The following is a 27,489-nucleotide window of genomic DNA, read 5'->3' as shown; positions in this document are numbered from 1 at the left end:
TTTCTTCTTCTTCTTCTTTTTTTTTTTTTAAATCTGACACACCTGCTAATGCATTTAGTTATGTAATACAGAGTGTGAATTAGTCATGAAGGTTTTCTGTATATGCTAGTGATTCTTTTTTCACTCCAACATGCATAGATATTCCTTCCAATAATTGGTATTCTTTTCCATGACAGGAATAGCTAGCGTTCTGATTATTTCTGTTTGTGCAATCACACATCTCAGAATCTTCTTACCTAAAACTCCACTGACATACATTAGAACCATGGTTTCCAGACTTTTAGAATTCACAGAATATTAAAGAGAAATAGTGATAGAATATTAAAGAGAAAATAGTGTGTCTGAAGTAAATCTGTCAGATTTTTATTTTGTCACCTAAAGTCATAGAAAGAAAAAAGAAGAAAAAAATCCTTACTAAATGCTACTATCATTATTTTAAATGGTGTGGATATTGTTAACAACAAAAATGTAGGAAGGATATAATCTCAAAATTAAGTAGTATCCTTTAGTTGAAAATCTTTGGCTTTGAAAATTTTGTTTTCATTATGCTGGAGACAGGTAGAAATAAAAGTGGGTTGACAGTAACCCATGGACCAGTGGATTGACACCTCTTCAATACTGTTTTGTTTGCTTGATCCTCTTGTTTCCTTTGTTTTTCCTCATTTATCTCATGCTTATTGAATGCATCATTATTTGGCTGTTTTTCTCTTATAACTATAATAGAAAGTCAAGGAGAGTATGTTTGCCCAGCTGCTTCAGAGGTTGTTTTCTTTTTGTGGCAGAGGTAAAACCTTATTTTTCCAGTAATTGGCATCATCATCATCATCAAATCAGAATTGCTATTGTTAAAAAATACAACTTGTTTTTGACCAATTGTTATAGGTCTATATTAAGAGCTTTATAATGATTACTACACTTACTCCTACAACAATTCTTTGAATTAGGTATTATGTTCCATTTTACAGATGAAAAAACTGAGGTTTAGAGAAGTCTACACATTGCTTAAGCTCACACAGAACATAGTGGAGCCTGGAACTTGAAATCAAGATCTGTCTGAATCCACTACCTATGTTCTTATCAAGTTCACTCTACTGTCTTCCACGGACTATCTATCTATCCATCTATCTATCATCTATCCATCTATCTATCCATCTGTCTATCCATCATCTATCTATCCATCTATCATCTGTCTATCCATCTTCTATCTATCATCTGTCTATCCATTTATGTATCATCTATCATCTATCATCTGTCTATCCATCTATCCATCCATCATCTATCCATCCATCCATCCATCATCTCTCTATCATCTGTCCATCTATCATCTGTCTATCTATCTATATCTATCTATCTGTCTATCATCTATCCATCAATCTGTCTATCATCTGTCTATCATCTATCTATCTATCCATCCATCCATGTCTATCATCTATCTATCTATCATCTATCTATCTATCTATCTATTTATCTATCTGGATATCACTCCTCTGAGAAATCAACCTACTCAATCCTGACTCATTATATTGGCAAATGGCTTGAAACATATACTTATTGAAAATTAATAAAATGCTGTTTTATGGCACGGGACACAAGAAGTTCCATGTGCTTCAAAATCATGTTAAACATATGTGATGGTTAATTTTATATGTTAGCTTGACTAGACCACAGTACCAAGATATTTGATCAAGCATTGGTCTGGATGTTACTGTGAAAGTATTTTTAGATGAGATTAACATTAATATCAGTAGACTGAGTAAACCATATTACTCTGTATAATGTTGGTAGTCCTCATCCAATCAGAGAAGAAGACTAAAGTCTCCTAAGGAAGAGAGAATTCTGCCTTTAGGCTACTTTGGAATTCAAGCAACAACAGCTGTTCCCTGGGTCTCTAGCCTGCTGGCCTGCCAGCTTCTGTAACAGTGTGAGCCAATTCCTTAAGACAAATCAGTCAATCTCTCTCTCTCTTTCCCTCCCCTCCCTCTCCCCACTCTCTCTCTCCCTCTTACTCTCTCACTCTCGCACAGACACACACACACACACATTCTGTTGGTTCTCATTGGTTGTTTCTCTGGAGAACTCTGTGACTGAGAATATGGTCATTTGAGCAAGTCACTCAAATTCTTTAATCTCCTCATATACAGAAAGGAATTATTTGTGATTAGTGAATAACTCAATATATGTGAATTATTAACACTAAATGTGATTACCGTATGTCATAAATTTCAGCTAATTTTTGTTGTTTTCTCCCTAGTACTTTAACAAGCCAATCCATTTTCTCTGTCTTGACTTCTAGAAAGCTCAGGCAAATGGTTTATGCTTAACCCCTGTGACTCCACTAAACTTGAGTTTATTGTTTTCCTTTCCTTTCCCCTCCATTTTCACTGTTTCATTTTTGTGTTTTGTCCTGTGTTAATTGTACAGTTTTTATTACATTGTGCTTTAACTATGTAGTGTCTCTTTTGGATATAACAAAATGTTCTCTCTTTGGAGATACAAAAATATACATAAATCCAAGACTTCATGTGCATTTACCATCTAAGTGACCAATTAGAATGAGTTTAAACTGTTTTTTCACTTGCTAACAGCAGTTTCCTGCTAGGTCTCTTGACCGATTTCACCAGAATTGAGGAGAAATCTTATGCATGTGACTGATATGAGGGCACGACATCTAGCTGACTTATATGTGTGACCTTTATAAACTTGTCTGTGGTTTATGTGTTTGTACCTTGAAAATTTTTGTTGACACAGCTCTACCTGTTTATAAGCAATTTATAGATTGTTTTTTTGGTGGGGAGGAAGAATTTCTTTTCTTACTTTGTAGTTGTAGTTATCATTACTGATCAGTTACTATGTGTTACAGTTGGGCTTGTTAAAAGAATTATTCAAGATTTGAAAAGTGACAACCATAAAAGCAAAGGAAAAAAGATATATTCTTCCAGTTTTTTCTTAAACATAACAGAAAGAGTATGATGGTTATAATTCTCCTTGGGTTATGGAGAAAATTATCTGATATAAGAAGGTGAGCCACCAGCTAATGGCTTTAAATTCAGTTTGGAGTGGATCCAACAGCATTCAACCTTGTACTCCTGAGGTAGCCTATAATCGCTTTTCCTAACAGATGGTTGCTATTCTATTTACCCATTTACCATGGTCAGATAGCTAGTGCACTCTTTTTTTTTTTTTTTTTTTTTTAGATTCCACATATAAGTGACATTATCGTGTTTGTCTTTTTTTTTTTTAATTTTTGGCTGCATTGGGTCTTCATTGCTGAACGTGGGCTTTTCTCTGGTTGCGGCGAGCGGGGGCCATTCCTTGCTGTGGTGCTTAGGCCTCTCATCGCAGTGGCCTCTCCGATTGCAGAGCACGGGCTCCAGGCACACTGGATTCAGTAGTTGTGCCTCGCGGGCTCCAGAGCGCAGGCTCAGCAGACGTGGCGCACAGGCCCAGAGGCTCCGTGGCATGTGGGATCCCCCTGGACCAGGGCGCGAACCCGTGTCCCCCACACCGGCAGGCAGATTCCCAATGTCTGCGCCACCAGGGAAGCCCAGCTGGTGTACTCTTATTCCCCAATTTAGTCTTCAGTGTTAGTAGTGAGAAGACTCTTTTCATTGAAGGCTTAAGTATAATTATCCACTGAAGTGCAGTGATGGCCCAAATGTATTTGGTCTACGACTCTAAATTCTCTAGTCTTTTCTGTCTAAATTTTTTTAATTTAAAATTGATTCTAGGTTTTTCCTTGGACATAAATGAGAAAAGTATAGGATTGCCGTTCTTTTCAACAGTTTTTTTCAAAGTCTAATAAAACTTCTTTACAGAATTTCAAAGAGGCTTTAGAATCTTTAGGTCCACTAACCAGTTTGCTTCAAATTAATTCAACTCACTTAGCAAAATGTTTTGAGCTAGATGCATAGATATAAAAATTGTGTGTGTGTGCACGTGCCTGTTCTTTCATCCAAGTGGCTGAGAGTCTAGATAAGACCTATACAAAGAGAAGATCACTAACTAACCAAACAGTGCTTTGAAGGAAAGGCACAATTTGGCTATGTGAGAAAGGAAAGGAATGGTCTCTAAGTAAATAAACCATGTTAAAAAAAACCATCAAACGCTGAGAGAGAAAGTACATTCAGTGAATCTTCCACTTCTGAATGCATGTGGCAGACCTTGCAAATGGGCAGTTTTATTCATAAGGAAGGAGAGTCACTGTAGGAGTTTGCCTTGGCCAGATTTGCATTTTGTGAAGATTGCTTGAACAGCAGTAAGTAGATAACAAGATTTTTGCTTAAACCTCAGGGATTTGGGTTGAAAAGGCTGGTGGTGACTCAGTTGCCCAAGATTGATGCAAATATCAACTAAGTAGCTTTGCGTTCTGATCAAGCTCTATTTGTAGACTTTCAGTCAACAGAGAAAAATGTCTTTAATTTTTTAAGTAGAATTTTCCTCTTACAAAAATATCATTGATGTTAATTGTAGAAAAATTTTAAAAGGTACAGGAGCACCGAAAATAAAATCAAAATACTCTATAACCCTACCACTCATAATTTACTACTATTGATATTTTGACAAGTATTATTTTAGTGTTTTTCCTATATATATATGATTTCAACAAAATAAAATCATTATAATATTAATTTTTTAATCATCGTTGTTATTCTTTTCCCAGCATATTATGAGCAATTTTCATGACATTATGCATTTTCTTCTAAAGCAATATTTAGTATTTTTATTATAAAAGTCACAAAATGCTCATTATGAAATAATAGAATCTACTCTTAAGCAAAAATAAGGTGATTAGAATCATCTTTGATCTCTCTTTCAGTGATAATAATAAAGATATTTAACTTTTTCCCTCCTGTGTTAGATTCTTCCAATCGCCATTTGCACGTAATAAAGATTTTTACATGTTGAACAAAACAATAGCAAACACTTTTACTATGTACCAGGCATGATTCTCAGTACTAGACATATGTCAACCTTTTTTTTCACAAAACCTGATGACATTGTTCTCGTTGCTAATTTTAAGATGAAGAAATTAAAGCACAGAAAGATTAAGTAACTTACCTAAGACCACACACCTAGGAAATAGCAGAGTTAATGTCCAAACCCAGGCCATCTGTTTCTAGATTTTACGACCTTGAAAAGTGTGTGATATTGCTTCTCCCATGATACTCTATTCACTTTGTGCAGTGATTTATTTCCACCCACCCTGTCATAGCCAAACTTCTTTGAAGAGTTATTTGTATTTTATGGCTGCATTTCCTCATATCCCTACCACTTTGTGACATACTCCAATCCAGCACTTTCTTATACCAGTTTAACAAAACTGTTGGTTCTTGCTATAGAGTCTCTAATGAATTTTAGTCCAGGAGATGCTTTGGCTACCCAGTTTATTTGTACTGTCAACCTACCAAGGGCAAGGACTACTCCTCTTTCACTCTGTTTTCTCGGTTTCCCTGGTACATACAACCTTCCTCCTCTGTTCCACCTATGCCTTTGCCTATTCCTTCTCAGCCTCTGCTGTTGGGCATCAGATGATTTTGGTTTTCAGCCTGCCTTCCAAATGTTACATAGCTTCAGGGCTGGACCATGGCTCCGCATGTCTTTTCACTGTACGTCCTTTCCCTTGAAGTTCATCAGTTTCCATAGCTTAAAACATCCTTTAGTCACTGTAACTCCCAAATATGTTTCGCTGTACCATATCTCTTTTCTGAATTTCAGACCCATATATCCAGTTACCTCAGCAGCATCACTTGATATCTTAAAGACTGCCTTTAAAACATTGGCTATCCAAATATCTTTTTCTCTCTGATTTTGCAATCACAGTAAATGACCCAATAGTCCACTCAGAAATTTGAGCCAGTAATCAGGGAGTGATCTTTACACTTCTTTTCTTCCTCACTGCCCACGTTCAGCTAAACACTAACATCTATCAGTTGTACTTTCTTAAAGAACTTCAGTTTTCTTACTCCTTCTCCCACTACCAAAACCTCACCCTCCAGGTCTTATCTGGACTCTTACAATCCGGTCTTTCATCCATTTTTGTCTCTCTCCAATCCACTTCCCACATAAACTGCTGTTTTGAAAATAGATATCTGATCAAGTCATTCCCTGGCTAAACACTCTGGTGGCCTCTTGAGTGCTTTTGATATTACGTTTAAAATCCTGACAAGGCCTATGCCCTCAGGCCTCAGTTTCCCACACATTATCACTTCCATCCACAAACTCTGATCTCCCAATTTAACCACCTCACCCTTTGCATTACCTAGTTTTCACCTCATATGTCACTTCCACAGGGAAGTGGGATCTTTCCTTTCTCGGAGTTCACTACACAGTTATCAAGCTGAGGCTGTAAGCTGAATTCTTTTGTTTCATAATCGGGAACAGATCCAGAATGAAGAGTGACTTTGCAGCCTCTTATAAAGCCCTGAATTTCAATTCTGGCTTTACCACATGTTAGGAGTTTGATTTGGAGTAATTATTTTAACCATCTCTTTTGTCATAGGAAAAATAGTGAAATAATTAACTGAAGCCATAAAATGAGACTTTCAAAGCTAATTAAGTATGATAATAGACTGTGTCTGGTTTTAATGAGAAAAAAATTATTTAGAAGAAAATAAATGGGCATTAAGCCTGAGGAAAGCTAGTTAGTGGATGCAGTAATATCTCACTAACTTGGGAGGTAAAGGTTGAAGTGAGGACACCTAAATTACGGAAAAAGATTAAATGTTAAAATTTTTAAATGAGAGGCAGTTTGGACTCATTGCATGAAGTAATTTAAACAATAATCTTAGATTCAATATAAAATGCAACAAATGTATAAAATCTCAAAGTACAACTAACTATTTTTAAAGTATCATTAATCATTCAGTAACTAGGTATTGATAGACTATTATTACAACAGTGAATAAACAGACACAGTTTCTACCCTCAGAGGGCTTACAATGTTTTTATAGCAGACAGTGGTGGATCTTTTACTTTTTTAGATTCTACAGAAATACATTGCATTTGCTGTATCCCTTTATGTAAATTTTGTCTTTGAGTAAGATACATGAACAAACTTAACCAAATATAGGAAGTTTTCTTTTGAGATGGAACATGTTTGATTCTAAAGATACAATTTATTGGAGGGGGAAGAAATGACACTTTATAGAGTTTCACCTTGGGTGGTAAGATCAAATGCACCTTCAATGAACTTAAATTTATAGTCAGTACTGAGAACATATCTTGATTATCAGATGTATTGTTACTGTTAGGTATATTTAATCATTAAAGTACCCCTCCAACACATTGAGTATAGATGACTAGATGATTCCTGTCCTACTTCAGAAAAATTTTAAATCATTTCTGAAATAATTCCTTTGTGAAATGTACTTTAAAAGAGTGGCCGTAATATAAATGTCAGTATTCGTTCTGAATTCACAGAAAGTAAGGCATCAATTTTTATGGAAGTGTTATAAGGCATTTAGGTTTATCAATCTAGTATGATGACTTTAAAGTCCAAGGTAAATAGGGTGTTCCACTATTACAACACATCACAGTAAACTCTGAAGAAGTTTAGGCTACTTTCTTAACGAACTACTCTTTTATTTGATATTAATTGTGGAGAGCAGCTGGAACACAGAGAGTGGCCTTTCATCTCTTTCCCCCTCCAGGACTGAGCTCTGTGATCTTGGAGGGAAACTAGGAGGATGGGCCTACATCTCTCTTTGTAGCTGTCTGTGGAAAGAAGGCCACACATAGTAAGACACATAGCTCTTACGGTGTGGGGCTGAGCTTGGTGTCAGTCAGTTTACCAATGTTAAGCAGTTAGGCAAATAGAAATAAGAGAGTTAAGTGTTTTCTGATGTAGGCAGGAGATGATGCCTGACTTCCTGAGTCTGACAGTCCTGTGTCTCTTGAGCCAGTAGTAGGTTTTGATGTTAAATGCAATTTCAAAGCTATGCATAATAATGCCATAAGATCGTTTAACATACCAATAAGAATATATTGGACAGAGGTCTGAAATGATTGCTCTGTGAAACTAATTTAAGCAAGTGCTGGTACTGAGAACATTTTTACATTTGCTCTATGTATTATTCCCCCTGGGAAGGGACCCTGGTAGTTGTTACATGCAATTTGATAATGTTGTACTGTAGTGCACTGATATTTTGTTTTGACAATGAGCAGCCTTTTCACTGAATAAGGCTAAAATAGTCTACAAAGAAAGCTTTTAAAACCACTGTATGATCCTGCAGTGTGTAGATGTTTAGAATTTGCATGTATCTCTTTTCCTAGTGTGTATCCTTGAAAAATCTCTGAATAGTTCCAATAAAAATTTTATTGAAAAATATTAAATTATAATAGCATTGATGTAGCTGTGATCAAGTTATGATTGAAAGGGTTACTGATAGGTGGTGAGAAGGAATGGTGGCCCCAAAACATGTGAATAAATTACTAATCAACTTCTCAAAATGAAAATGACTTCTACCATTATACCACTAAGTCTCTTCAAAGAAAATCAGTTCATTGTCATGAATATAAATTTCCCAAATAACAAATGTATACCTTTTATTCTTGATGTTTGTCAGAGATGTTGTGAGGATAAGAATAGAAAGGGGACATTAAAGTTTTAATAATGTATATCATAAAGTATTTGAGTAAATAAGATATGAATAAATTATTATGGCTAATTCATAACATTAAATTTTAAATTGACACTCTTCAGTGTTTCATGACACATTTTAAAATGTCTGAAGGTATAAAATTTATATTACAAATGTATATAAAAGCATAGCATTTTAAAGTTATGGTAAAAATATGGATGGATAGATAGACAGACAGACAGATGTATTAAGATAACTGAGATACACAGTTATGTGGTGAAAAGTCCACGTCTAATTCACATTTTATTCCCACTGTATAGTAAGAGTTCTTGGAACATTATTGTTCATAATTACTTTTTATGAGCATTTATGAGCATTATTGTTCATAAATGTTTATTGAATAATTAAATGAAACAAAAATAGATGACTGCTTTTTGGAGAACTTGGATTAAACATTACTACTGGTCTACTAGCAAGTGCTAGCTGATTTTAAAATTAATAAGCAAGAAATTAATGAATATCATTTTTGAAAAACTTAGAAATAGTTCATCATGCTTCATTTGATAATTTGCTTTACCGTTATGGATTTGTATCTCTAGTGTTGATTTCATTTGCCTTTTTTATCATAATGTACTTTTTAAAAATTTTTATTAATTGAAGTATACTTGATTTTCAATATTGCATTAATTTCTGCTGTACAGCAAAGTGACTCAGTTATACATATATATAGATTTTTTTGTTTTTTATATACATTAAAAAATTTTATTGGAGTGTAATTGCTTTACAGTGTTGTGTTAGTTTCTACTGCACAGCAAAATGAATCAGCCATACATGTACATATATCCCCTCCCTTTTGGATTTTCCTCCCATTTAGGACACCACAATGCATTAAGTAGAGTTCCCTGTGCTGTACAGTATGTTCCCATCAGTTGTCTATTTTATACATAGCATCAATAGTGTATATATGTCAATCCCAATCTCTCAGTTCCTCCCACCCCACCCCTTTCCCCCTTGGTATCCATACATTTGTTCTCTATGTCTGTGTCTCTATTTCTGCTTTGCAAATAAGGTCATCTATACCATTTTTCTAGATTCCACATATATGCGTTAATATACAATATTTGTTTTTCCCTTTCTGACTTACTTCACTCTGTATGACCCTCTCTAGGTCCATCCACGTCTCTACAAATGACCCAGTTTCATTCCTTTTTATGACTGAGTAATATTCCATTGTATATATGTACCGCATCTTGTTTATCTGTTTCTCTGGCTTTTTTTTGTTTGTTTGTTTGTTTTGCGGTACGCGGACCTCTCACTGTTGTGGCCTCTCCTGTTGAGGAGCACAGGCTCCAGACGCGCAGGCTCAGCAACCATGGCTCACGGGCCCAGCCGCTCCGCGGCATGTGGGATCTTCCCAGACCGGGGCACAAACCCGTGTCCCCTGCATCGGCAGGCGGACCCTCAACCACTGCGCCACCAGGGAAGCCCTCTGTTCCTCTGTTGATGGACATTTAGGTTGCTTCCATGTCCTGGCTCTTGTAAATAGTGCTGCTGTGAACATTGGGGTACATGTGTCTTTTTTAATTATGGTTTTCTCACAACATATACATTCATTTTTATGTTCTTTCCCATTATGGTTTATCCCAGGACACTGAATATAGTTCCCTGTGCTGTACAGTAGAACCTTCTAGAGTCCATCCATTCTATATGTAATAGTTTCCATCTACTAACCCCAAACTCCCAGTCTGTCCCCCCACCCCCCGCTTGGTAACCACAAGACTGTTCTCTATGTCCATGTGTCTGTTTCTGCTTTGTAGATAGGTTAATTTGTATCATATTTTAGATTCCACATATAAGTGATATCATATGGTATTTGTCTTTCTCTTTCTGATACTTCACTTAGTATGATAACCCCGGTTGCATCCATGTTGCTGCAAATGGTATTATTTCATTCTTTTTTATGGCTGAGTAGTATTCCATTGTACATATGTACCACATCATCTTTATCCCATTCATCTGTTGATGGACATTTAGGTTGTTTCCATGTCTTGGCTATTGTGAATAGTGCTGCTATGAACATAGGGGTGCATGTATCTTTTTGAATTAGAGTTTTGTCCAGATATATGCCCGGGAGTGGGATTGCTAGATCATATGGTAATTCTGTTTTTAGTTTTACTGAGGAACCTCTCTACTGTTTTCCATAGTAGCTGCACCAACTTATGTTCCCACCATCAGTGTAGGAGGGCTCCCTTTTCTCCACACCCTCTTCAGCATTTGTTATTTGTAGACTTTTTAATGATGGCCATTCTGACTGGTGTGAGGTGGTGCCTCACTGTAGTTTTGATTTGCATTTCTCTAATAATTAGTGATGTTGAGCATCTTTTCATGTGCCTGTTGGCCATCTGTATGTCTTCTTTGGAGAAATGTCTATTTAGGTCTTCTGCCCATTTTTCGATTGGGCTGTTTGTTTTTTTGTTGAGTTGCATGAGCTGTTTGTGTATTTTGGAAAGCAAGCCCTTGTCCATTGCATTGTTTGCAAATATTTTCTCCCATTCCGTAGGTTGTCTTTTCATAATGTGTTTTATAATAATTTTTTCTCAGTTCATATGATAATAATTATATCAGTGCTTAATGATGTTTCTCAGAGAGCATAATCACATTTAGATATCTCTCAGGAGATAGCATATTTAATCAATAATAACACCAATTATGCAAAATAAAGTCTTTCTTAAAGACATCATAGAGGGCAAAAAAGTCTTTTCTGTTTGTAGTAATTATGAATTACAGTTGACCTTCTGTCTTGTGCACATAACAAACTTACACTCATTTATTTGTCTGTAAGCAAACTCAAGTTCTGTTTTGAGCCCCATTCATTAAATCAGTGAAAACTTAATCTGAATCAATTTGGAATCCCCCTAGACTAGCTCCCACTGTGTACAAGATCCAGTAGATTTATAAAGAGTCATGGCAGGGTGGTTACCTTAAATATAATTACCTGTATGATAGTCAAGTCATGTGTCTATAAGGTAAATATTGAAAAATCCATCTTGTCCTTGGTCTTGGTCTACACTATTTAGTGAGCCATCTCTTTTCCTTTTCCCATGGTTCCATTAGTTTAGGAAGCAATAAAGGAGTTACAGAAATGTTTCTCTGCTTTGGTGTAATTCTGGGTCATATTAAGCTCTGACACTCAGTGGTCCTATATTCCTACACAAAGAATCCATGGACTTCCTGGGTCTTTCCCTCAACTCCCACAGCTTCTCTGGGGAAGGATTTCTTCATGCTTACCTATTTAGGTGTTTTCCTAGAAAGCATAACTTAGGGCCCCTCTCCCCCCATCTCCTTTCACTATTCTTCATAAACTTCCTTTAATCTTTCTTATCATCCAAGGCTAGGAAATCTTTTCATAGTCACAAAGAAATTCTTTACTCTTAAGTTTTAATGTTTTCTCATCTGAGGTACTCCCTATATGATGTTGCAGATAATATTCTCCTTAACGGATTGAACTTTGGGGAAACACCAATCCAGAGACTACTAGGTAACTACTAATTCTCTTAGCCATGTTCTCCCTCTTCCCCATGGCACTCAATACATGATAAACCATATGATAGAAATAAAGGGAAAGGGGAAATTCTATAAGAAAAAGATATTTCAAAAATAACAGCATTCTATCTACAGAGAATATATATCTGATAATTTTTATAAATGTTGTACCTTAAGTAACTTGTGGTATTAGTGGATTTAAGATCGGCTTAAGAAACTAAATATATTTAAATTGTATTTGTTCAAAATCATATGTAAAACATAAATATCACAGTTAAAAATCACTGGCTTTTTCTTCTTTTATTAAGAATGCTATCTTGTCATTTGAATAAATTATATCCTCTTAAGGATCTAGAAGCACAGAAGCAAATAAGTTCTCTAAGGTATTTTGAAATAGACTTGATTTTAGTCTAGTATTTTTCTGCCTTTAAAGAAAATGGTAGAACCTTTCTTGATAAGAGGTAATTGATCAGGAAATCCAAGGATTTTCTTTTCTAGTTTCTGTACCTCATTGGATTGCTTTTTGCCCTAAAAGTTTTTACCTTTCTACAGAGAAGAAGAAAACAACTCCTTCACCAGACAGCAGCTAATAATAATCCAGCTTTTAGTTTTTCATTTAGGAGGATCTATATGTACTTTAGAAATTCAGCCTCTTGAGAAATAAATGCTCTAATAAGAAAACCCTACTCATCCAACTCATTGTTACACATGGATTTGTGATGGCCCTAGAAACACAATTTAAGAGCTTCCTTAGTGAAAACTGGAAATATTTTAAGTATGTAATAATTGAAAATGGTTAAATAATTTTTGTTTTCATAGGGGAATATGATTTCTATTTTTAACGATGTAAGCAAAGATATTAATAAATAGCATTGAATGTGCTCATATTATAAGCTTAAGTGGAAGTAGCAGGAAAAAGTATATATGTACCAAATGAATATATAACTCCTCCTGCATAGATGATTGATAGATACAGATAAAGTAAATGAGTAGTATATGATGTCGACTGTATTAATGTAGAGAAGAATATTGGGATAAAAAAAGAAAAAATGGATTGGAATGAGATATAACAAGTTCATGTGATTTTTTTTCATCATTCTTCCATTTTCCAAGTTTTCAGTAATTCTTATTTACTGCCTTTAAAATATCAACAGACATTTCTGCTGTTTCTTTAATCTTCTGTCAGAATTGTTAATAATTAAAAACAACCTTCAAACTTCTGAGAAACAAAGAACAGTAGTAAGATAAGAGACCAGGATAACCTATATGTTGTATAAATTATTTAATAACAGAGAAACAGTGTATAAATAGTGTGTGTTTGTGTATGTGTGTGAATCCATTCATTTTGCTTAGAGTTATATTATTAATACCTACTAAATTTAATTTTATGTAATTGATAATGCGCTATCTCCAAGTTTTTTAAAACTGTTTACAATGTTAGCTACCATTAGCATATAACATCTGAATGAGTTTACCCTCATCTTACTTTGTTTTTCCCCTTTTAACTCCCATCTTTCATATCTAAGAAGAACAGATGTGTCTGTGTGTGGGAAGGACTAAGGCCACGGGGAGCAATAGGCAGCTTAATTTTCTCCATTTTTAATTTCATCTTTAAACATATAAAATATATAAACGTATAAAACAGTGCTGATTGTTGGTTGGAACTAATAGATTTAAATTTACTAGATGCAAAACATATTTCTGCAACCTTCTTTGAATTAGGAACTTTTCTTATGAAATTCTTGCATAATATAGCATACTTGAGCACTATTTAAAATTGTACTTTATTTGCTACTACCTGATTCTAAAGTATTACCTGATTAGGCAGAGTTCTGTTCAATACTTGACATATAATAATAGACTTAATAATATAAAGCAGGGCTTCCCTGATGGAGCAGTGGTTCAGAATCTGCCTGCTAATGCAGGGGACATGGGTTCGAGCCCTGGTCTGGGAAGATCCCACATGCTGCGGAGCAACTAAAAAAAAAATAATATAAAGCAAATATTTCAACCCTAAATTTTTACTGTTTTTTTCTGCACACACCATTATGTCTGGCATATTATCACCAGTTGCTTTGAAAAACACTATGCATGCATTACGTCTCTTAACCAAAAAGACTCAGGTGATAGGTACTGTTATTTCTACTTCAGAGATGAAGAAACTGTGAAAGTTGACTATTTTTCTAAAAGTCAAGTCAGTAGTATATAGAAAAATGAAGATTTTACTTTATATAGTATCTATCCTAGACTATTGGCCACTTTGCTGTAATTCTGTTTGTAAAACCTAGTCAAAATTTTGTATCCTCAGATCTTCATCTGTTGAAGTTGATTGATAGTTTAAACTGGGCAGCACATTACATATATTTAATGTGCCTACTCTCTGCTGTGAGTCATCAGTTGTAAAATATGTTTGATTTAAGTAAAATGGAATACCCCTTTCTGTTGTTGTTGTTGGGTTTTTTTTGTATGCTTACCTCTTTCGGTGCAATATATGGATAGGTAGATTATACATTATATAAAAGTAAGAAAACTTTTACTGTTGAAGACTTGCTCTGCCCTTGCAAATTTCCATTTGCCTCTATGAAACATCACAGGTTCATTTAATGAAATAAATTTCTAGAGGTAATGAAATTCTTGAGTGATCAAAAATAATATTGCAATAATTTGATAGAATATCCCCATATTAATTTCTTTAAATTATGTGTTTATAGAAGTTTATTCAAGTTTTAAATTTGAAAAGTAACACATAGTTTTTCACTAACCCAGCCCGATTTTACACATAAGAAACTTGAACTTTAAATTAAATGTACTTTAAATTTTGTTTCTAAATTAATTTAACTCATTTGAGTGGATTTTATTCAGCATCTTGTGTTATACATTTGTTTAAAAAGCAATACCTGGTTTAGATTTAAATTTTAATATTAATAGTAAAATGTGAAAATCAGCTAAATTAAAATAGGACTTATATGAATAATTGAAATATGAAAGAGTTAAGAGAATCATTCTCCTTTGTGCCAGTGAAGCTGTTCTCACTCAAATATTGTTCAGTATTTAATGGGAAAAGAAGTGGCTTGTCACTTCTTTTGAGGTGACAGTATGAGGTGACAATATGAGGGAACATATTTGGACTTACAAAAAATGCCATATCTTGTTAATTATGGTAGCATATTTTTAGTTTATTTTGTGTATACTATATTTGAGAAGAAAGCTACTACAAATCGTATACGAGTAAGGCCATTTGTAGAGAGTGCAAACGATAATCTTTGTAAGTTATGATGAAATTTGATGACAGATTTAAAAGGAAAAACAACCTATAATCTATTTTTCTGATGCCAGTGATCCTCTCAACTGTAGAGTTCTTATGGTTTTTTTTCCTCCTTCATCCTTCTTAAATATAGTTGTAACCTAATTTGTGACTTTATTAAGTAATTATAAGAAAAATGTAATCTCATCAAAATGACTTGCCCTGAATTATAATGTATTGGTAGGCGTGATATAAAAAAGTATATGAAAAATAAGAAGACATTCACTAAGTATTTGATACCATTTCTCTTGCCAATGTACATAAAATGAATACTCTTTTCTAACCTTAATAGACTTTATTCACGCATACAAAAATGTAAAAAGTATACTTGAGAATAGATAGACAACAGTATTATTATCTCTAATTTTTAGGCACATGCTTAAAATGCAGAATGATTTTTTTAAGTAACTGTACTGGGCATATTATAAGATATTTTTAATAAGTAAAAAGCCATCAACTTTCTTCTGTTATCCATTCTTAAAATGAAGGACTTTTTTTCCCTATTTGGTTTATAATATTTTTAGTACTTAGTAATAAGTGTAGCTTTGGATTCATGTTGGTTTATTTCCACATACATTGACAATTTTGATCAAATATTTAGTTAAGATGTTTTATGAATCTGTGATAGTAGATACTACAGAAAGCAAGTCCAAAGAGATACACAGCACTGCCTGTTGAACATATGCCCTTGTTCAGCAAGTAGCATTCACAAGATGATACCAGTATATCATTTAGAACCCCAGTCTGGCTAAAATTAAAACACATGGCTCCTCAACAAGTGGGCTATGTGAAATAACTACACTGCAGGGGCTTGACACAGTATAATACTGAATTAGCCTCAGGTCACATTTTTCTAAAGCTTGGTCAAAATAAACATCATGGAGGTTTGCTTGAAGAATGTTCAGTCTATTGACTCTTCCTGATCCTTTTTTTTTTTTTTTTTTTTTTGCGGTACGTGGGCCTCTCACTGCTGTGGCCTCTCCCTTTGCGGAGCACAGGTTCCGGACGCACAGGCTCAGCGGCCATGGCTCACGGGCCCAGCCACTCCGCGGCATGTGGGATCTTCCCGGAGTGGGGCACGAACCCGTGTCCCCTGCATCGGCAGGCGGACTCTCAACCACTGTGCCACCAGGGAAGCCCTAAAGTTATTCTTTATGCTCCACACTTACTTCATAGATGATTTTTGTACCAAGATAGTGTTCACTGAAAAGAATAAAAAGAAAAAAAGAAAGGATAGCACAAAACTATTTATATATAGTTTTTAAATGTCCAGAAGCAAAGTATATTAAAAGTATATGTATAATGTTAAGACCACAACAAAAAACAGAGGTCTAACAATACAGCAGTTAATATAGCAGTTATTGGTGGCGAGTATAGACTAGGATGGTATTGCAGAGGGCACCTGGTTGTCTCTAATGATATCGACAGTGTTCTATTTCTTAAGTGGATAGTGGGTACATGGGTGTTCAACCCTTTAAAATTTTTTCGTTATATGTGTATGTCACAAATTATTTTTGATGACTGTTTTTAATATTTTACCATAACAGTTTTAAAAACTAAAACCTTTCAAATGACTCATTTATGCATGTTACACTGACACTCAAAAGACAGTCACTATTTCTGTTGAATTCCAGTGAAGTGTACTTTCTTTGCCATGCAACTTAAAATCAGAAATAGTCTATCAGAATTACTTTGAACGCACACCAACCTTAATGATAAAAAATCATCATATCTTGAATAACGACAGACTCAGCATGACTGTATCACGTCGACTGTAATTAGAAAAGCAAAACCATTAGCAAGTATAGAATGTATATAACAGGGATTTATTTTAGGAATTTGTCCTTACACATTTGTGGAAGCAGGGAACGTGCTGAAAGGCCACTGGAGCTTGCACTCCAAAGAGCAGGTAGAGGGAAGGATGATGAACTTAGAGTAGTTGAGAGCAAGGACAAGCTGGAACCCATGGGGACACACCAGAACACCTGTCTGTTTTCACTGCCTCCAGCCTAAAAGCTGATGAAGAGGCTGAAGGAGAATTCAGAGGAAAGTAGAACAGCTGCATGCCTGCCTGCTGCCCCAAGCCAAACGATAAGTAACAGCATGGATGAACTTCAACAGCACCTGGTGATTGTACCCAAACTTTCTGAGCATCCAAAGAGTAAGGTGGCTGCTACTTCACTTCTGCCCTCCACATCTCACACAAAAGGTCTCTAGTGCTAAACTATAATGGGAAACGTTTAGGGAAGGGAATCCTAGGAAACATAGTTCAGCTTAGACAAGTTTACACCTTGCCGAATCAACACATAGATTCTTCCCTGTACAAAGAACCTCCAGTACTGCACCATGTTCTACTGCATTGTAGGAGGGCTTAACACCCAGCCACTCTCCCCAGTCACCTTGCATTCATTCTCTGTCATCCAGTTGTGCAAGCCCCTTTCCAATATATTTCAGGCTCCTTAGTCTGTGAGATTATTCTGTCTTTGAATATTATATTCACAATGATGCTTAAATTTAAAATTGGGATTGTTTTTTATTTATCCTGTAAAATGTTCAGTAAATTTTATTCAGCTGTAATGTGCTTTAAATAATCTGTCTTCCAAATGCATATAAGTTTGTAATTTTAACATCTTCTGTGATGAAGTGTATTAAAATCTTCAAAATAAATCTTATTTTAAAATTCAGTCACACATTGCCTGAAGTGCTGACTAGTGACTAAGACTAGAAAGATATTTTTTCTTTGATGTAATTATTCACACATGCAAAATATATACTTCTCGTAATGGGAAATAATAAAATACAACTCTATAAAAGCAGAGGGATGAGAACTGATTATATAAAAACTTGAAGTTGATATTCATATAACATAAATGATACATTTTTAAACTGTTGCTTATTTTTTATGTTAAACTTATATAAATATCAGCCCAAAGTGTAGTACACTAGAACAATTAATCACAAATAGAAATGTCGTGAATCCACAGATGTCTTACCTTTGAGACTTCAATTTTTGCTTAGAGCCGAGTTAGCTAAAGTCAACATTATAAGTACTTATGATTACCCTTAAGTTTAGTGCATCATTGGTTACCAGTGAGAAATCATCTGTGTCCTTGGAGTTGTCCTTTATACACACTAGTAGGCAATCAGTTATCGTAGTGCTTCTGATTGAACCCAAATCAGGTAGATTACTTAGTCAAAACAGTTTTAGTGAGCTGTTCTCTGTTCCTGCTGCCCTCTATCCAGATAGAAAGAGCGAGAGGAAGGAAGGGAGAGAGGGTGGGAGGAAAGAAGGTAGAAAGGAAGGAAGGAAAGAAGACATTGTAGGGAAATGAACCCTATTTAGTTCTCATCCATGCAAATAAATATACATATTTACATAAATATAAATATTCATTTTCATGTATCTATATTTCCAAAAGAAAACGAAGCCCCTGATTTTCCTCAACAAGTTCTGTCAAAATTGTGTTAATGTAATTATTCAGAGGTATTTTAATGAATGCTTGTGTGTATTTATATATTATTTATGTAATGGTATTTAAAACATCAGAGTTTACTTTCTTCTTTTTAATAAATTTATTTTATTTATTTATTTATTTATTTTTGGCTGAGTTGCGTCTTCATGGCTGCACGCGGGCTTTCTCTAGTTGCAGCGAGTGGGAGCTACTCTTTGTTGTGGTGCGGTGCGAGGGCCTCTCACTGCGGTGGCTTCTCTTGTTGTGAAGCACGGGCTCCAGGCGCGCGGGCTTCAGTAGTTGTGGAACACGGGCTCAGTAGTTGTGGCTCACGGGCTCTAGAGCGCAGACTCAGTAGTGGCGCATGGGCTTAGTTGCTCCACGGCATGTGGGATCTTCCCGGACCAGGGCTCGAACTCGTGGCCCCTGCATTGGCAGGCGGATTCTTAACCACTGCATCACCAGGGAAGCCCCAGAGTTTACTTTCTTAGTTTAGGAAAATACTTATTAGTTGTGATGAGAAAGTGACTAAAAAATGATCCTGATTTTCTTCAAAGAAAAATGGACATAGAAAAATGTCAATCAACAGTATGCAGTAATATTAATCCCTGGTGTAATATACATGATGGCATGTATATTTAGTTGGCATCTTGCTATTTATGGAAATGTTTATGTAGTTTTACATTATGCAGAAACGGGTTATATAGAAATGTATATCAAATGAGTGAAACAGACTTCATGTGATAGATAAGGGTTTGGGAGTCTTACAGAAATAAACATAAAAGAAGAGATGAATAAGGACATGACCAATGATCAGTTTAGACCTAAGAACGATAACCCCATTGCAGGTTCCTAAAAGTACGAATATTCTGTTAGGTTTCATTATTGATATGTTACCCTTCACATTCACTAACTCCACTGGAAATTGATGTTTAAATTGCCTACTTGGTTTTTTCTTAGTTTTCATATCAACGTTAATGTTCTAATATATTCTAATAGAATTCTTATGTCTACATATGAAGTAAATAAGGAAGAGCCTCAGTCAATTATATATATTGGATATGAGTTATTCTTGTTTCAATGATTATAAAAGGAACAAAAATAACCCCATTCAGTTTTAGGAGGGACACAGTAATAGAAGTATCACAAACACATTACTGCATACACTTGTAAAATGTAGTCTCATAAATGCTCACAGATTTTTAATATCCTGATTGTGTAGTCTGAACAGTTGTGTAATCTGAAAAAAAAGTGCATCAACTGTGAACTCAATCCTTTTCCCTTTTACAAATTACAAAAGGAAATAAATTTAGGAATTTAACAAGCAAAAAATCTGATTTTCAGAATGTCAAGTTGAAGAGTGTGTGGGCCTTAGAGAAATAGAACAACCCTAATGCCGAGACTATAGGGGGCATAGATACAAGTGACAAGTTGCAGATAACATTGCTTCCCAGTTTTTGAATCTGTCGGTAAGTAAAACAGTGATGCCTAAGCAGATTATTAGTGTAATTATTTCTTAGCTTAAAAAAAAATAACATTCTGAATGATAAGCAAATAAACAGACAAAAATGTGTGTAAAATATTTATTGTTGACTCAAAAGCTTCATGGTAGGCAGGAAACTCAATGGTATTATAGAACCAATCCCCTTGATTGCTTGGTTTTCCTTTACAGAATTTTAAGTAGGGGCCACCCAGTCTCTACTTAAATACTTCTATTGATGGAAATTATATGAGCTTCCAAATCAGTCCAGTTGGTCTTTTAATGAAAATTCATGTTAAGATATTATTAAGATTTCTCAGACACAAATATGAATGCTCATGTAGGTGTTGGGACCATCACTTCTCTACCATTTAAAGTCTAATGGCAGATTTTCAACCTGCTGCAGGTCTTATTATCATGCTTCAGAAAAGATTTTTAGAAAAAATAGATGGGCCTGAAGTTCTGAGATTTTCTTTAATGGTATTGTTGCTATAGTTACAGCTGAAATGTTATATAAAGAAAATTACTTATTGATCGAAAAATGCTGAGTAGCACAGCAGCATCCGTTTTTTTTGGGTTTTACTGCCTTCATTTCCTACTCTTCTCTTAAGATTAATGGATTTTTGGAGTGTTGTTTTGAAGCCCTGGTGATTTGATGTTAAAATAAATGCATTTTATTAACGTGTACTAGCTGGCAACTAGATATATTCTAATATGTTATGATCAACATGGAGTTATTTTTATATACTTTATATCAGAATTGTTCCTACTTGGAGATGAATTTTGATATCCTGGATATTAACATTAAAGTACTAAAATATGTGATTGGTCTCATAGTATAGACTCTTCTGAATTTATTTAAAACATTTAATAATAATACAGATGAAATGTAAACTTTTAATATGTTTATACCATTAGGAGATACTTACAGTATACTGAAAATAAAATATATTTTAAAAACACAGAAAAACAAATGAAAATGGCCTGAGGGCATCCATAATAATGACTAGTATGTTTTTAAAAAAAACCTCCATAAGATCTCTATTTTCTATTTTTCTATGTAATAAACTCAGTAATATAATAGAAATACCTTCAGTTTATATATGTAATATATAATACATTATATATAATATATATTCATTTTCTGGTTGTCTCACTGTCTTTATAAGGAAATGCTTCAAAGATAAAACTGTAACTCACTTGATATTTAACCTTAAGGCAAAACATGAATAGTCATGTGTGTCACAACTGTAACTGTTGTAGAGTTTTCAGCTAGTAAAAGTCATATATGGCAGTGATATATTATGCATTGAATTTTAATATAATTTAAGAAATCTTGCTTAATTCTACAGATTGCTGCTGAACTAGAAACATTATGACTATTTAATAATGTTGTGTCTAATAGTATTGCGGCTATTGAGGAACTAAGAGTGGAGATACATTTCTTTGGACCCAGAAATATAATACTTCTTAAGTTAGGCTCCTGAACAGTGATACAAAAATCTTTGGGATTATTTTTGATAAAAAAAGGTAAAAAAAAAAAAATGCGAACGACAGATTTTTACATCATCTTATGTGGTTATAGAGTATTTCCCAAATTGTCTTTTGTGAAGAAAATTTTTCTAGTAATTGTGTCTATAATTAATAATGATGTGATAATGGTGATGGCCTATATTGTCCTGAATGAACTTTCTTGAAAATTCATTTTTCTTTCTCCACTTCGTCAAAATTGGATCAATTTTACTTTTCTCATTCCTACTTTTGATTTTACCCTAGCCTCTGCCTTTTCCTGTCTTTTCTCTTAATAAACAAAATTTAATTTTATATGTTTAAAGAAATACAAAGTTTTGATGCTACTATAGTGTTTTTTCCCTTCCAGTCCTTTTTGATTTTATAATTTCCTCTACTTGCTGAATTTGTTGGTGGTCTAATTTTGGTTCTAGGGCTGCAGAAAGAAGAGACACACATATGAGACCACCAATTCAACATTTCTAATTGGTGAAAAAATACTCTTGTGTGCTTTATAAGTTATCAAATTCCTTATGTTCTAAATGGATTCATCAGTTAACCCTTTTAAATCCATAGTATCCTTTCCATCTTCCTTAATTTTTTCCCTGCATATTATACTTATTTTTAACCCATGTCTTCTTTCTTCTACTTGAGTGTGAGTTCCTGATCAAATAAGCCTTGCGTGTATAATTTCCCAAGAGTATATGTAATCCATAGCTATAAATAGACTAGGGATATACAGAATAGATGCATAAGTGAATGCTGTTATAATTATTTGACATGATAGTAACATCAGTTTCCAAATTAATTTTGGTGACAAAGTGTAAAGTCAAAAAAAAATTAAGCTTGGCCTTATAATCTTCTTCAAAACGCAAGTCAGTCATGTAACCAAGAGACCAAGTGTAGCAACATCATGTTAAAAATAATTACAGGATTAAAGGTAATGGTTTAGGGAATTCTCTGGCGGTCCAGTGGTTAGGACTCCACGCTTTCACTGACAGGGGCCTGGGTTCCATCTCTCATTGGGGAACTAAGATCCCACAAGCTTCAGGGTGTGGTCAAAAAAAAAAGATACTATGTTTAACTGAATCAGGATGCGAATTTAAGCAAAACACGAATTTGAGGCTCTCAGCGTAAGGTCCTTTTTCTCTTAGACTGACGCTGTTGCCTTCTGTTTGCCTTTTAGTAGTGGGTGGGTTATCACTGCTTGTAGGTTTATCAAACATTATTTTAAATCAGGAAAATGGAGTGTTTTATGTGACATAGTAGATTAAATAGAGTATACTCTTTATCCTCTTACCTAAATTTTCAAATGTATGAAAATAATGAGTATACTACCTTGAAATAATCACTACATTTATTGTCTCAACACATTTTCCTTTTAACAAGAGCTGTGTACCATTGTGGCATCATATGCTATAAGTAGCAAGAGATGACAACTTTGTAAGTATAATTTGTCCCTAAAACTCAGATAAAGTAATCACACTTTTATAATTGACAAGAATTTCCAGTGGGATGAAACCTTTATTTCTGGTATATTAAAAACTTCCTAACTTATTTACATTCAGACCTGCCCTGACAGGAATGCATAGCACACACCTGCATTTGGTTTTTAGAATCCATGTGACAAAACAGCACAATGACACAGCTATTTGTGTCTGGTTTTGTTTTTTTAAATGCCAGTCTCTGAATGAAAATATCCTAAGATGTGGCCCCACCAAGTAATGTTTTTTTTAAAAACTACAGGACAGGTTAAGATTGCTTTTCTGTAGGTATTATGGAAGTACCCCCTCTAGGGACTATTCAACACAAGGGCTGGAGCTTTTAGAATTTGACATAGGGATCAAATCAATTTCTTTCCCAAGGCTTTGCATAAAGTTACTATACAGAGAAGCCACAATTCACTTTTTTGCTGCTTAGACATGAAATCAAGAACAGAATTGGTATTGGATGATCATAACACAAAAAGCAAATGAACCCGTAATACGTACTAATGTTTTATAGACAACATTTTACTGAAATTAAATAACTGACTTGGGTCTTTACTCTTTTAGATCACCAAGTAAGAATTATAACAGCTTACAGATTGCAAAAGAGTCATTAGTATTAAGCAACATTTTTTATGTCTTTAAAGAAATGGAAAGCTGAAGTAAGAAATGAATGTTAGATGTCCAATAATATTCTAGAACAATAAATGATTTTTGTCTCTAAATAATTAAAGTTGTGCTACTGGAAAGAATGATCCAATATGAAAAGCAGTTTGAAATTGAACTTCTCAGAAGACAATACAACATACGAACACGATATTATTTGCATGACTCTCCAACCATGCGCTTTAGAGAATAGGTACTCATTAAATGGTAACAATTAGAAGCTACATGTATAGTCTTTATTTCTTACATTTTAATAGGTATGCTGTAAGAAAAAGCACAACATACAACAATAAGGGGGGAATTCTGCAATATTATTGGTCTAACAATCTCTCTCCCATGTGATCATCTATATGTATTATGAGAGGGTTGTTCTCAGTCTTTAGTTTGCAAAAAAATTAACCAACAGGTTATTTAAAAGGCAGATCCTCCATCTCCTATCCCAGGATTCTGATAAACTTTTTTCGGTGTAGTTCCTAGAATTTGCATGTCTAGGGACAACCGCAGGTGATTTGGTGCAGGTGGCCCATAGATTACACTTAGAGGTATAAGGAAGTGTTTTAATTAGCAATTGAGAAAACTCTGGGGAAAAAGAATATCAAACAATTTTAACTTGTGAATGCTTCTTGACACAATTGCATGAGAAATGTGACTATTATTAAGAATATTATTTTTTGATTTTAAATTAGATGGAGAATTATGCACAAGTGTTTCTTGAAAACTCTACATGTGCTTTGTAAAAGTTCTGCTCTGGTAGATACAACTACATTTGATCCAAGTCAAGAGACAGGATATTATAGGCTAGGTCCTAAAAAAAACTTATGATTAATTGGCTGTTAAAATTATTATGAAATTTAATAGTTTTTGAATGGAAACATAATTTTGAAGGCACGAGGCTTAAAAATAGTTGTATTTGGAACAAATTCAGATTTTTTTTAACCAAAAAATTGATATTCCCCTGGGTCTATCTTTGATGCATTTTTTTCTTTTTTTTATGATGAGGTGAGTTAATTGCTGATCTTTAAGGACTCCTGTTTTTAAATTTCAAATAGTCTTTTTGCAGTCTTCTTTAAAAGTCACCGTTTCATTGATCCAGAAAACAATGACCCACCTTCTCCAAATACAGAAAAGCAGCTAGAAATTGTCAAGTGCTAACCTTGGTAAATGCACCAAAACAGATGTATATAATATAGTTAATCTTTTAATTTCTATTTTATCTGCAGATTCAGGAATGGCTTTGTTTAAATTGCCAAACCCAGAGAGCAATATCAGGACAGCTTGGAGACATGGGCAAAATGCCACCTACACAGACAGGACCAAAAGCCTCTCCTATGCCTGTCCCTACAGAACAACCATCTCAGAAAATAGCAATGCCTGCCCAAGTAAAAGTGAAAAAGAGGGAACAAGAAGAAAAAACCGAAGGTGAAAAAATCATTCCAGAAGAAGTGAAAGAAACACCTTCAGTTGAAAAAATTCCCCCTAAGGGAACCACAGATCAAATCCAGGAAGAGAGTAAACTAGAGAAAGACAAAACTTCAGCCCCTCAAGAAAAGAAGCCAACCCCTGAAGACAAAAAGCCACTCCTAGAAGAAAAAAAGCCTCCTCTTGAAGAAGAAAAGCCAACCCTTAAAGACAAAAGGCCAGCTCTTGAAGACAAAAAGTTACCCCCAGGAGCAAAAACATCAGCTCTAGAGGAGGAACAGAAATATGACTTACTTAAAACTCAAGTACAGATTGCTGAAGAAAAACCTGAAGGCAGAGTGGCTCCAGAGGCAATGCAAGAAAAGAAACAACCACTGACCAAGATGGAAGATTTACCATCTGGCGCACCTCAGAGTTTGTCTACGAAAGATGAAGCGATGACTCAAAAAATAAAAGAACAGCCACAGGCAGCATGCTCGGCAAAGCCTGATCAGATGGAACCTAGGAAGGAAAAAACAGTAAGTTATGTTTTTTTCCTAACTTTGCAGATTTACACCTATAATTTACTAATGTCCACCTAAGTACACTGAGTGCTTAATGGTAATTTTGTACGTGAAAGCCTTCAATTAATAGCATTTTCAGAAAAATGTAACAGTTGTTTGCTAAAATGATGAACTTTGGCTTTCTGACAGCTTAATCTAATTTAAATAAAGCATAGATATAACATTTATCAGCTTTTATGCCTATCAAATAATTTATAAAAATCTATGAAGTGATAAAGAAGGGTTTCTTTTAATTTAATTTAATTTATTTTTTTAATATTTATTTATTTGGTTGTGCTGAGTGTTAGTTGTGGCAGGCAGGCTCCTCAGTTGCGGCAGGTGGGCTCCTTAGTTGTGTTATGTGAACTCTTAGTTGCAGCATGCCTGTGGGATCTGTTCCCTGACCAGGGATCGAAACCGGGCCCCCTGCATTGAGACCGTGGAGTCCTATCCACTGCACCACCAGGGAAGCCCTCTTATAATTTTAAATGATTGCTTTTTTCCTTCCACTGTGAACATAAAATCAGTATCCTCCTTTAACATAAAACAATGTTTGTCTTGGAATTTCTGTTTACTTAGCCACTTGGTTAAGCAAGACTCAAGTTTCTTCTCACTTGAAAGCCTTTTAAGGTGTGGTCAACCATAAAATGATTAAATAATTGTGATTTTAAAAAAAGGAGTTTGGCTAAAATTCAGGAGAAACATTTTTTTAAAGTTTATTTTAGTATTTAGTGTGAAATCAGTATAATATATTTTGTTCCGTTTTATTCAGTGTGTTTAATATTAGAGGGTTATTTAGAATCCAAGCATCATCTGGAATATATATTATTCTTTATATATTTTCTTTTTCTTTTTCTTCAGTGGAAACTTAAGGGTACCTCATCTTAACCTATATTTGCACAGGCAATAATACCATTTCTAGAGGAACTCTGAACTCTTTTTAGAGCTTCAAGAGATCTTATATCAGGCTGAGTAATTTTAATTCACAGATGGCAGCAATGACTTGTGGGAAAATGAAATGATTCATTGGTATTAAAAATTTAATATTAGAATTCTAATTAGAACTTTTAGTCCATCCCAACCCTGGTTCAGTTGTTATTTTGTTTACAGTTTTAACACACGGTTACTAGATTGTCTCTGGTATATAAGACATCACTCATTAAATAAATCCTGGTCTTCCTTTGTAATATGAGTTTATCCAAGTCAGAGAAAGCAGATACCTGTGTATTCTCCATTCTAATGGCTGGATCTAGCTACCCCGCCACCACCACCTGCTGCTTCTCTCAGTTGACCACCTTGCAGAACTTGATGCTTTTTACCATTTCTCTCTTTGTGAAGCTTCATGGCTCTTCCCTTTTTGTTCTTTTCTTGTCTTTCTGATCACCCCTTATGAGTTCCACTTTGATTATCTCTATTACTTTCTCTTTTCTGATCGGTTCTTCTTTGAACTCTGTCTTCTTTCCTCTTAGGGTAGCCACATGAACACTTCCTAAATCTCCTTGTGCACC

General features: G+C 34.6%; 1 protein-coding gene across 1 annotated transcript in view; it reads left to right on the top strand.

The window, feature by feature from the left end:
- PCLO (piccolo presynaptic cytomatrix protein) overlaps positions 1 to 27,489 on the top strand; it is a 383,857-nt gene that overhangs the window by 153,127 nt on the left and 203,241 nt on the right. The window contains exon 4 of the mRNA XM_081243593.1: positions 25,241 to 25,957. Coding sequence (XP_081099719.1) covers positions 25,241 to 25,957 — 717 coding nt within the window. The remainder of the gene's footprint in view (positions 1 to 25,240; positions 25,958 to 27,489) is intronic.

Source organism: Mesoplodon bidens (assembly GCF_964165515.1).
Source record: "Mesoplodon bidens genome assembly, chromosome: 9".
In the NCBI taxonomy this organism is placed as follows: Eukaryota; Metazoa; Chordata; class Mammalia; order Artiodactyla; family Ziphiidae; genus Mesoplodon; species Mesoplodon bidens.
This window is presented reverse-complemented; position numbering and strand designations above follow the sequence as displayed.